This window comes from Osmia bicornis, chromosome 14 (assembly GCF_907164935.1).
Source record: "Osmia bicornis bicornis chromosome 14, iOsmBic2.1, whole genome shotgun sequence".
Taxonomy (NCBI): Eukaryota; Metazoa; Arthropoda; class Insecta; order Hymenoptera; family Megachilidae; genus Osmia; species Osmia bicornis.
In genome coordinates, this window is record NC_060229.1 from 6,172,918 (window position 1) to 6,185,997 (window position 13,080).

Genomic DNA, 13,080 nt, shown 5'->3' on the forward strand with positions numbered 1-13,080 from the left:
TCGAAAATATCGATTAATCGATCCAACTATCGATATATCGAAAATATCGATTAATCGATCCAACTATCGATATATCGAAAATATCGATATATCGAAAATATCGATTAATCGATCCAACTATCGATATATCGAAAATATCGATTAATCGATCCAACTATCGATATATCGAAAATATCGATTAATCGATCCAACTATCGATATATCGAAAATATCGATTAATCGAAAATATCGATATATCGAAAATATCGATTAATCGATCCCACTATCGATATATCGAAAATATCGATTAATCGATCCAACTATCGATATATCGAAAATATCGATTAATCGATCCAACTATCGATATATCGAAAATATCGATTAATCGAAAATATTGATATATCGAAAATATCGATTAATCGATCCAACTATCGATATATCGAAAATATCGATTAATCGATCCAACTATCGATATATCGAAAATATCGATTAATCGATCCAACTATCGATATATCGAAAATATCGATTAATCGAAAATATCGATATATCGAAAATATCGATTAATCGATCCAACTATCGATATATCGAAAATATCGATTAATCGAAAATATCGATTAATCGATCCAACTATCGATATATCGAAAATATCGATTAATCGATCCAACTATCGATATATCGAAAATATCGATTAATCGAAAATATCGATATATCGAAAATATCGATTAATCGATCCAACTATCGATATATCGAAAATATCGATTAATCGATCCAAATATCGATATATCGAAAATATCGATTAATCGATCCAACTATCGATATATCGAAAATATCGATTGATCGATCCAACTATCGATATATCGAAAATATCGATTAATCGAAAATATCGATATATCGAAAATATCGATTAATCGATCCAACTATCGATATATCGAAAATATCGATTAATCGATCCCACTATCGATATATCGAAAATATCGATTAATCGATCCCACTATCGATATATCGAAAATATCGATTAATCGATCCAACTATCGATATATCGAAAATATCGATTAATCGATCCAACTATCGATATATCGAAAATATCGATTAATCGATCCAACTATCGATATATCGAAAATATCGATTAATCGATCCAACTATCGATATATCGAAAATATCGATTAATCGATCCAACTATCGATATATCGAAAATATCGATTAATCGATCCAACTATCGATATATCGAAAATATCGATTAATCGATCCAACTATCGATATATCGAAAATATCGATATATCGAAAATATCGATATATCGAAAATATCGATATATCGAAAATATCGATTAATCGATCCAACTATCGATATATCGAAAATATCGATATATCGAAAATATCGATTAATCGATCCAACTATCGATATATCGAAAATATCGATTAATCGATCCCACTATCGATATATCGAAAATATCGATTAATCGATCCAACTATCGATATATCGAAAATATCGATTAATCGATCCAACTATCGATATATCGAAAATATCGATTAATCGATCCAACTATCGATATATCGAAAATATCGATTAATCGAAAATATCGATATATCGAAAATATCGATTAATCGATCCAACTATCGATATATCGAAAATATCGATTAATCGATCCAACTATCGATATATCGAAAATATCGATTAATCGATCCAACTATCGATATATCGAAAATATCGATATATCGAAAATATCGATTAATCGATCCAACTATCGATATATCGAAAATATCGATATATCGAAAATATCGATTAATCGATCCAACTATCGATATATCGAAAATATCGATATATCGAAAATATCGATTAATCGATCCAACTATCGATATATCGAAAATATCGATATATCGAAAATATCGATTAATCGATCCAACTATCGATATATCGAAAATATCGATTAATCGATCCCACTATCGATATATCGAAAATATCGATTAATCGAAAATATCGATATATCGAAAATATCGATTAATCGATCCAACTATCGATATATCGAAAATATCGATTAATCGATCCAACTATCGATATATCGAAAATATCGATTAATCGATCCAACTATCGATATATCGAAAATATCGATTAATCGATCCAACTATCGATATATCGAAAATATCGATTAATCGATCCAACTATCGATATATCGAAAATATCGATTAATCGATCCAACTATCGATATATCGAAAATATCGATTAATCGATCCAACTATCGATATATCGAAAATATCGATTAATCGATCCAACTATCGATATATCGAAAATATCGATTAATCGATCCAACTATCGATATATCGAAAATATCGATTAATCGATCCAACTATCGATATATCGAAAATATCGATTAATCGATCCAACTATCGATATATCGAAAATATCGATATATCGAAAATATCGATATATCGAAAATATCGATTAATCGATCCAACTATCGATATATCGAAAATATCGATTAATCGATCCAACTATCGATATATCGAAAATATCGATTAATCGAAAATATCGATTAATCGAAAATATCGATATATCGAAAATATCGATTAATCGATCCAACTATCGATATATCGAAAATATCGATTAATCGATCCAACTATCGATATATCGAAAATATCGATTAATCGATCCCACTATCGATATATCGAAAATATCGATTAATCGATCCAACTATCGATATATCGAAAATATCGATTAATCGATCCAACTATCGATATATCGAAAATATCGATTAATCGAAAATATCGATATATCGAAAATATCGATTAATCGATCCAACTATCGATATATCGAAAATATCGATTAATCGATCCAACTATCGATATATCGAAAATATCGATTAATCGATCCAACTATCGATATATCGAAAATATCGATATATCGAAAATATCGATTAATCGATCCAACTATCGATATATCGAAAATATCGATATATCGAAAATATCGATTAATCGATCCAACTATCGATATATCGAAAATATCGATATATCGAAAATATCGATTAATCGATCCGACTATCGATATATCGAAAATATCGATAAATCGAAAATATCGATTAATCGATTCAACTATCGATATATCGAAAATATCGATTAATAGATCCGACTATCGATATATCGAAAATATCGATTAATCGAAAATATCGATATATCGAAAATATCGATTAATCGATCCAACTATCGATATATCGAAAATATCGATTAATCGATCCAACTATCGATATATCGAAAATATCGATTAATCGATCCAACTATCGATATATCGAAAATATCGATTAATCGATCCAACTATCGATATATCGAAAATATCGATTAATCGATCCAACTATCGATATATCGAAAATATCGATTAATCGATCCAACTATCGATATATCGAAAATATCGATTAATCGATCCAACTATCGATATATCGAAAATATCGATTAATCGATCCAACTATCGATATATCGAAAATATCGATTAATCGATCCAACTATCGATATATCGAAAATATCGATTAATCGATCCAACTATCGATATATCGAAAATATCGATTAATCGATCCAACTATCGATATATCGAAAATATCGATTAATCGATCCAACTATCGATATATCGAAAATATCGATATATCGAAAATATCGATATATCGAAAATATCGATTAATCGATCCAACTATCGATATATCGAAAATATCGATTAATCGATCCAACTATCGATATATCGAAAATATCGATTAATCGAGAATATCGATTAATCGAGAATATCGATATATCGAAAATATCGATTAATCGATCCAACTATCGATATATCGAAAATATCGATTAATCGATCCAACTATCGATATATCGAAAATATCGATTAATCGATCCAACTATCGATATATCGAAAATATCGATTAATCGATCCAACTATCGATATATCGAATTTTGAATGCGGTAAGGTTGTTAATGTACGTATTGGATAGAAAAGATAACTTAAATTCCAAAAAAATTTCAGCACATTTAATTAATTATTAATAAATGCAATGATTATAGCACAGTTGTAATAGTTATTCAAAAAGAGACAAATTATCATTAACAAGAATAAAGAAAAAAAAAGTTGTGAATCATGGACTTGAACCGTAGACAACTATATTGCGAGTCAAGCGTTTTACCGCGGAGCTAAGCATTTGTATGTGTTAGCTGGTCATGCTTCTCAATGTAAGGGGTAACTAACTTTAATTGTTAATATCTTTTAAACAATTAGCCGTCTGCCCCCAAAAGGGGGTATAGGCGTGTTCAGGGAGACGAGCTCTACAAGGTGGCAAAGTTTCATTAATAAGTGAGCGTAACACTTGGGTAGTTCCCCTCGTTAGACACGAATAGAAACCATTACAGTAATCACCCTTTTAACGAAAGACTTGCGATTACGACTTTAATCCCATAAAATCCCGAGTTCTAATTTTTATTCGTTAAATCGTAGGAACAGGAAGGGTTAAGAAAATAATAATTGACAAGTGAAAATATTAAAATACCCTAAAAATGGTAATTAACGTTGTCATTACTTAGACACGAATAGAAACCATTACAGTAATCACCCTTTTAACGAAAGACTCGCGATTACGACTTTAATCCCATAAAATCCCGAGTTCGAATTTTTATTCGTTAAATCGTAGGAACAGGAAGGGTTAAGAAAATAATAATTGACAAGTGAAAATATTAAAATACCCTAAAAATGGTAATTAACGTTGTCATTACTTAGACACGAATACAAACCATTACAGTAATCACCCTTTTAACGAAAGACTCGCGATTGCGACTTTAATCCCATAAAATCCCGACACACCCCATTAAAGCATGATGCCAGGGCCCTTTGTTGTTGCTCACGGTACCAAGAATCGGTCGATACTTTTCTCCAAAGGCTTTTCCCTGTTTCATCCGTGGGGGATGTCGCGCTGGCATTCTCTTGGCGTCGGATTACAACCACCATGGGGGTGGGTGGTTTACGAGAGGGTATCCTGGACATCTATGGGACCCGAAGGCGCCAGGTTTTATGGATTTATTGCTGGACTCGTGTAATGTTTCCTTGTTTCGACGTTCATAAATCGATTCATGGAAAAGTAAGCAAGCAAACTGTTGTTATAGTGTACCATAGGTGTTTAAGGGAAATGAAGTGTTTCTCTTTTGGTAAATTATGATGTTCAATTATCCAATGGTTTCTAATAACCTCTGTAATTTATAGAGGAATTATTATAGCTTCTTCAGAAAACTATTAAAAGGAAATCATGGTTGATAAAAGGAGCAAGTATAGTGCATCGGTTCGTGATAAACCAACCACTGCAAGAAGTGTCCAAGACAATTTTGCTACCGAATTTTTAAAATATTCAGAAGAGTACAATGTCGATCCATTACCTAGAGTTGTAGTGAGTTTATATTCTACGTTTAATTAAAATTCATTTCTCAAGTCTGAAATTGTTGTTAGATAAAAAGTATCGCGGACCTTCACGTTGCAAGGTAATCCTTCTTTAGTAAAAAATTACTTGGAATATTTAAATTACTTTACATTTGAAGCGTCGAAGACGATGAATCTCCCATTTTTTATTTAACATACGAGAAGAAAAAGTTAGATGCTGTGAAGGAAATTGAGAGCAAAGATGAGTATTGAAATAAATTACTTCTTTTATTGTGATTATTTGAATTAATTGGTTCGTTTCTTTTTACGTCGTGAAGTATCAATCTGCATTTTGGATGCACTGAATTCCACCATGCAGAAATTTAACACCATCACTGTTCTCGAGTAAATTATACAAAAATTTTCTATAAAAGAAAGAACTGCACATTTTCAACGCGGTATAATTTTTCCAATAGATTGCCAGATTGTAAAATAAATGCATTTGGCATCGTGCTAATTGCAGAAATGTTAACGACAATTGGATGTGTGCAAGATTTGAACTTGGATATGAATCCAAATCCTCAGGAAAATTTTCATTTACTGTGTGCACCTGGTGGAAAGTAAGTTTTTCCTAAAATTTCATCTTTCAGGTGTATTTTGATGAGAGATCATGTTTTAGTTTATGGTACTTGTCCCTAAATCTTTGTAAAATATCTGACGATGGAGTAAAGAAAATCATGAATGAATTAAAATACCAAGATGCACCAAATGAGCCTAAATTAAGTATTTTAAACCTAGCTAATAATCATATTACGAAAGATGGAGCACTTCATATTGGTAGTATGCTTCGTACGAACAGGCAAATTATTTTAATTAATCAGTGTTTCATGACCCTGATTACAATAATTTAATTAAATTAACCTTACAGATCTTTAAAGTGTCTGGTTTTGCTTGGAAACAGAATATGCGATGAGGGAGCATCGATGATCCTACAGGAACTTAAAATGTAAGAAAACTAATTGTTTCACTTGTGTTCCAAATACAATTCATTAATAATAATAATTAATAATCTTAGAACCGCTTTAACTCATGAAGAAATTATGGATAATCGTCGGAGAAACTTTGCTGAATTAACATTGCTCGATCAATTGGTAATTAGATGCATATAAAAAATTAAACTCTTTCAAGAAATATAATTGTAATTAATTAAATAGATGGAAAAAGAGAAAGACGAGGAAACTGACAAATCGATATACGAAGAACAGTCGAGAAAAAGCAGTAAATCACGAATACGACACAGTCTAACTAGAAGATCTAAAAAATGTATATAATTTATGGAAATAAAGCTTTTTTCTTAAATTTTAATTAATTAAGTCATTTTTAGTACACACTGGTTCCTTGGTCAAAATTGGAGACGACGAAAGTTTATATCAGGCTTCTGAACCTACACGAGTAAGTCTTCAAATTTTAAATATTCCATAATTACTGGTTATTAATTATTAATATTTTCAGAGAAAGGAAATAATTTATGGAAGTAACAAATGTCATCCCTTTCAAAATGAAAGTTTCCCAATAAATGGAAAGATATTTGCAACTGGAAATCTTGAATTACAATACTTAGACCTAAGCTGTAAGTGTTCCTAATTAATTTTTTATTTTATGAAATGTTAAATTAAACATTTTTACTTAGATAATTATTTGTCAAAGACGACTCTGCCAGAATTCATAGAATGCTTATATTATCAGAATTATATGCTAGGAAAAGACAAAACCAAAGGTCTTCTGCATGTTTTATTGGAAGGAAAAGGCATTGAACGAGAAAATAACCCAGACTGGGTCACGTTTGAGGAACTTTTACAATTAAGACAAGAAGGAAAATCTTTTACAGAGGACACCTTTCGGGAATTCGTGCCAGAGGAAGCTGAAATTCTTCGAAAAAACATCAAACATTGATGTTCATTCTTTATTTTGATTAATAAAATTAAATCTATAACATTATTTGTACTTTTTACTTCTTGATACGGATCTAAACCTCGAACTTGATCAACTGCTAACTAATTGAACGTACGCGATATCGTGCGATTTTTTTTCTCTTCCACCGATAATAACTGCATAGATAATTAGAGAAGGTAATCGTAAAGGATCGAGAAGATGCAAGAAAATTCGAGTGGAATAGAAAAGAAGCGATGGCGTGACTTTGATCAGTTTCGCTAAAGCTCTTATCATGTGAACTTTCGACCTCCCATGAGACAGTGGGGCCTGGGTTATAACCACAGTGCTGTTGGTGAAAACGTTAGTTTTCTCGCGTTGCAATTTCCAATAATGTTGTTTCACGTCGTTGCAGCTGCCGTTCTCACGAACATCGCATTTTTGGAGATCTACTCGTTCTACAACACGGAGAATCCCACGGATGTGCAATTATTGTCCGGTGAGATAAAACCTTCGCGTCCAATTAACTACGAGTTCATTAATTATATTATATAGATGATCTGCTTTCATCCGCAAGTGTTATTAGAGATCTCTATTTTCAGTCTATCCATACACTGACATGGAACTAATTTTCATATTAACTTTAATGTAATACACATTTCTTAGTATTAGTATTAATACAGATATGCACAGGTAGTCATACTGACTGTTAATTCTTTCTCTTATAAAGTTTTCGTACATACAATGGAGAAACAATGCATTTCTATATTAGAAATTCCATTTCTTTATTTTCAAAACACATCCAAAATAGTGTGGCGGTTATAGGTGTCGTTAAAAAAGACACATCGATAAAGAACCTGCCACCTCGATCATCATTTTTATTCATTTTTATCAAACGAAATAATTGTACATTCATTTAGTTCCAATTTCTGCCGCCAGAGAGCGCAAAATTCACGCCGAATTTAGTTCCGGTTTCTGCGTCGGGGAGGCGCAACATTCATGCAGAATTTAGTTTCAATTTCTTCTGCTGGATGGCGCAAAACTCGTGGGAGATTTAGTTCCAATTTTGACCACCAGGGGACACAAAAACCCCGCCGAATTTATGGAAATACAAGTAGCGCCATATAGCAAAAATTATACGTATAATTGAGAAAGGAACACAGAGATATAAGGGATACACTTCACTTCACTTCATAAGTTTCCCTCTATTGAGGGTGGCGTAATCTAGGGACTTGTATCTGTCCCTTTTTGCCTAACGAAAAGTTATAGGCCACGCGCATTATTGCGGCATTTTCAATTACATTATTTATGCTATATGCTTCTGTACTTTTAATTCCACTCATACTTGTCCGTACTTTTAAATATCACACTCTTTCTGTACTTTTAAGTCCTCTCATCTTACTCGCTCCTTTATATCCCCCTTTTAGTCGCCTCTTACGACAGGCAGGGGATACCGTGGCCGTATTCTAAGCCCCCCGAGCCACAGGGGGTAAAAAAGGGATACAGGGATATAAAGAATACAGTGATGTAAGGAATACAGGGATCTAAGGGGTAGAGAGTTACAAAGAATTCAGGGATTCAAGCATATAAGGATGCAGCGATACAGGGATAAATAAAAGGGACGCTGAGCTGATACCCGCAAAAAGGCTAAGATCATAAATTTTATTTTTCTTATGAACTTGTTTAATATGCTAAAAAAATAAATAAGGCAAATTAAATAAACTTAGAAAATGGATGCTGACTCAAGGTATCATACCCTGTGATTGGGAAACCTTCCTTTCCACTGGCTTTGACCATAATTTTCCCTAGAAAGGCGCCGAGCGTGCTCAAGAAGTACATGCAAATCTAACCTGACCTCAGGGTTATCTGGGACCCCCAACATTATAATCCCTCGACAATAAATACATGTTCAGTCTTTCTGGTATCTGTAGTCACTGGTTCATTGGATGATAACGTAGTGCATTCTATTGAGACGAACAATCACATAGAAAAACTGTACCTGATGGTGGTTTTAGTTCGTTGTATTTCATTACTATAATTTATATTTGTGAAGTTATATTTTTTGAAAACAATTGTGTAAAATTACTATTAGTTTTGACCTAAAATTAATACTGTTTAGTGTTTAGTTACTGTTACTGTTTAATGAAGCTAAAAAGAAGACACTACAAAATTTATGGAAAGTTTAAGTTTATACTTCAACAATTGTAAAATGAAATACATGTTTTATTAACTCACACAGTTATAATTCTTTAGAGAATGCAATGTTTAAGAATTAATCACATTCTTATCGCATTAAATCTTACTAATATTTCAAATTTTAACCTTTATGCATACAGATGAGTACGTATTGTTTACATAGTACAGTTGAAACTCAGTTTGTTGATTAATCATTAGTCATGATTAAGGCAATATTGGTATTCAATAATCATGGAAAGCCTAGACTTTCAAAATTTTACCAATACTTTGTAAGTATATAAAAATAATTATATTCAATTATCATTGTTCATTATAAAATTCAATAGAAAATGTCCTTTTTTTTTTCTTTAGAATGAAGATATGCAACAACAAATAATAAAAGAAACATTTCAGTTAGTTTCCAAAAGAGATGATAATGTTTGTAATTTTCTGGAGGGTGGAAGTTTAATTGGTGGTTCTGATTATAAGTTGATTTATCGACATTATGCAACTTTATATTTTGTATTCTGTGTGGATAGTTCAGAATCAGAATTAGGAATATTAGATCTAATACAAGTTTTTGTTGAAACATTGGATAAATGTTTTGAAAACGTATGCGAACTTGATTTAATCTTCCATGTAGATAAAGTTCATTACATACTTAATGAATTAGTGATGGGTGGAATGGTCCTTGAAACTAATATGACTGAAATACTGACACGAATTGAAGATCAAAATAAATTGGAGAAACAGGAGGTAAGTAGTATTTTATAAATAACAAAAACTGAAAATCCATATTGTATGTTTAAGCTTTAGTTGTATAATTTGTGGATATTCAAAATAACAAATGTTTTATATGGTATAACAATGCACTGTGATAAAGTTCAACTCACTAAATCACAGTTGTGATAACTAATTTATGCAAACATCTCTTAACATTTTGGGCCTATTCTAATTCTACTTATATTTAAGTTATAGAGTAGTGAGAATATATTAATAAAACCTTAGTTACATATAAAATAGTATTTGCAATTTTATTAAAAAATAGTTTTCTGGGCTTGAAGAAGTTTACAGCCTATAGCAGTTTATTCGTTAGCTATGCATGCTTTGGAATGTTTTGTAGAGCAATTTCATATGGTGGTAGGACTGATTGACCTAACATGAATTCTAGGGAACTTACAAATCGGGACGATCTTGCTCACCTCGTCCGTTTGTCCTTCTGGGGCCCCCTCCCTAAAGTAAATCGGCAGTAAAAAAAAAAAATCAAATCATTTTGTACTCTTTCATTCCTTTATACAATTTATCTGTGATTTCTTTTTTTTTCACCAAGAATCTCAAAACATAAATCTTTCTTAGCTTTACAAAATAAATACTCATAACACGCATGATGGTGCTATTGTTTGTAAATGTCTGCTCGGTAACAGTGCCTTAATGCAAATGTATACGTCGCCATGCTCTAAGAAATAAAATATGTATTGCGTAGCTACTCATTTGTCTTTACTTCTATTACTAATAAATTTAAGTTTTAAAAAAAAAATCCTTTAAATTGATCCGTTTTCCATTTTTTCCATCCATATGGTATGTGCAGGCAGGAATCACAGCAGCGCCGGCGCGAGCTGTTTCTGCTGTCAAGAATATGAATATACCACAGCAGATAAAGGATATGAAGTTGCCTGATCTGCCACAGGCCATAAAAGATCTCAAATTCTGACCAGCCGTTACGTCGTTGGCTCCAAGCTGACTGATTTCACCTACAATTCCAAATACAAGTGACACCACAAGGGTTTTTTTCTCCCCTCTTCAAACAAATGAGAATGCACCAATACTGCCTACAAACTCTTCATGTATTACATCTCAACAGTACCAGAATTAAACATGAAGATTATATTGGTTCTTATGACTTATAAAAACCATGTACAAAGTGACAAAGGCTCCTATTGTGAAGATTAACAAAATATATTTGATTTTAAGAACAAGGATCTAAAATGTTTCAAACTATTAACTCTTATTATGTAAAGAGAAAAGTAAAACTACTTCATGATTTTAAAAATACTAATATTTTATGAAAGATGCAATATTATTTCTATATATTAAAAAAAAATAATAAATATTACCATTGTAGTATAAACCATAAAAGTGCATTTTCATTGCTATATCCAAAGCGGTATATTTAATGTTATCTCATTTGTGAACATTTCCATCCAGTTATTAAAGATATTAAATAATGTTATATTGTATCAAAGAAATATGTAATAAACATTATAGTAACATATAACAGTTTTTATTTTTAAAGAACTATCAGACAAATTTAGATGCATTTTAATCAGTTATAGATTATTGGTTCAAACAAAATTTGTATATTTTAATGAAATTAAACAGAAAGATTAAAAAGAGACTTAAAATAAATATTTCATAAAATTAAATTTACTTTTTAAATGTAGAAATTTCATTTCTAAGTGTAGTCCATATGTATCCAGTGCCTCTTTCTGTAAGCGATGGTGGATATGGTGTATTTTTTAGTTTATAATAATCTGATGGAGCATGCATTACAAATTCCATGCATTCCAATTTACGTGGAAGATCTTCCTCTGGACCTATAATATATGTCTCAGGACTGAACCCTTCATCAGGCGGTGGGCTAAATACAAAGTACGTATGATGAATAAATTGATTTATGAATACTTTAATGTATGGTCTGATATACTACCTTGCTGTAGTAGGAAGAAGCCAAGTAACTGCAGCACTTTTTTCACAGTACTGATCTGTGAGTAAACCACGAATTTGTGCATAATAAATTCCACCATCAATATCTTGCATAGAAACTACATCACCCACTTGAAAGTAAGTGCCTTTATAAAACACATAACTACTTGTGACTGGAGTTGCTGTAGCTGTTGGTGCTTTCACTGGCTAAAAAAGAAAAAGAAAAATAATGTATAGTGTATTACCTTTCAACTATTGAAAGAATGATTGAACGTACAGTTTTTTTGAATAAATTCCTTCGTCCTTTTCCTTTAGGCACAATTTTGTGCGAAATTGGTTTTGAATTGCAATATCTTGTTATTCTTGTACTTCTTCTAGTAGGTTTAAGCGATCCTCCTTTATCTTCCTCTTCATTTTTTGGATTTAAATTTACTTCTGAATTTCTCTCATCTTCAAGACAAGTATTACAAAGGTTACCGGCTTCGGTTGAGTGCCAAAGCGGGGTCTCACGAGTCCCACACTTGACACATTCAGGTTTGCTGCCGAGAGGCATCGAATTTTATTTAATTCGATTTCATTAATTGTTTATTCATGGATAGTCAACCGGTAAATGTCCCCTTCAATCTGCTCCTCGATCTTTTCGTCGATTGGATTCCACTGCATATCATTTTGACTATACACAATATAGTACTAAATAAAAATCAGAGGCTTTCATGTACATAAATAAATGTAATAAGGATAAAAGCTACCGAAACATTTATGCGAATTATTTACATTCTACAAATTATATGCAAGTATACAATACTGAATACACAACTGCATTATATCATTGATTATATACAGTAAATGCAACTATGAAAATACTACCATTGGGAATTTTATCAGGTGCTGAGAAGATAGTACTAATCAGTGTGTTCGCAATACAA

General features: G+C 31.6%; 3 protein-coding genes across 7 annotated transcripts; 2 read left to right on the top strand and 1 right to left on the bottom strand.

Moving 5' to 3' along the window:
• Positions 1–5,872: 5,872 nt before the first annotated feature.
• LOC114879530 (leucine-rich repeat-containing protein 71-like) lies at positions 5,873–7,300 on the top strand. Its single transcript, XM_046288715.1, has 8 exons — positions 5,873–5,967; positions 6,027–6,206; positions 6,276–6,353; positions 6,423–6,498; positions 6,562–6,670; positions 6,732–6,799; positions 6,860–6,977; positions 7,038–7,300. The coding sequence occupies exons 1-8, from the start codon at positions 5,873–5,875 to the stop codon at positions 7,298–7,300; spliced, it is 987 nt and encodes a 328-aa protein (XP_046144671.1).
• A 267-nt stretch (positions 7,301–7,567) lies between these two features.
• Positions 7,568–11,726, top strand: LOC114879539 (AP-3 complex subunit sigma-2). Of its 4 annotated transcripts, none has more exons than XM_029194533.2 (4): positions 7,568–7,775; positions 8,704–9,741; positions 9,824–10,207; positions 11,040–11,726. In XM_029194533.2, the coding sequence occupies exons 2-4, from the start codon at positions 9,673–9,675 to the stop codon at positions 11,160–11,162; spliced, it is 576 nt and encodes a 191-aa protein (XP_029050366.1). In that variant the 5' UTR covers positions 7,568–7,775; positions 8,704–9,672; the 3' UTR covers positions 11,163–11,726. The 4 variants fall into 4 exon arrangements, with proteins under 4 accessions (XP_029050366.1, XP_029050367.1, XP_046144646.1 ...); XM_029194534.2 differs by having other exon boundaries at positions 9,613–9,741; XM_046288690.1 differs by lacking the exon at positions 7,568–7,775 and having other exon boundaries at positions 7,788–9,452; positions 9,613–9,741.
• On the bottom strand, positions 11,116–13,015 carry LOC114879536 (GATA zinc finger domain-containing protein 1). Of its 2 annotated transcripts, XM_029194530.2 has the most exons (5): positions 12,904–13,015; positions 12,432–12,827; positions 12,159–12,361; positions 11,880–12,089; positions 11,116–11,202 (listed from the first exon to the last, which is right to left on the bottom strand). In XM_029194530.2, the coding sequence occupies exons 2-5, from the start codon at positions 12,705–12,707 to the stop codon at positions 11,199–11,201; spliced, it is 693 nt and encodes a 230-aa protein (XP_029050363.1). In that variant the 5' UTR covers positions 12,708–12,827; positions 12,904–13,015; the 3' UTR covers positions 11,116–11,198. The 2 variants fall into 2 exon arrangements, with proteins under 2 accessions (XP_029050363.1, XP_046144645.1); XM_046288689.1 differs by having other exon boundaries at positions 12,432–13,015.
• Positions 13,016–13,080: the final 65 nt, after the last annotated feature.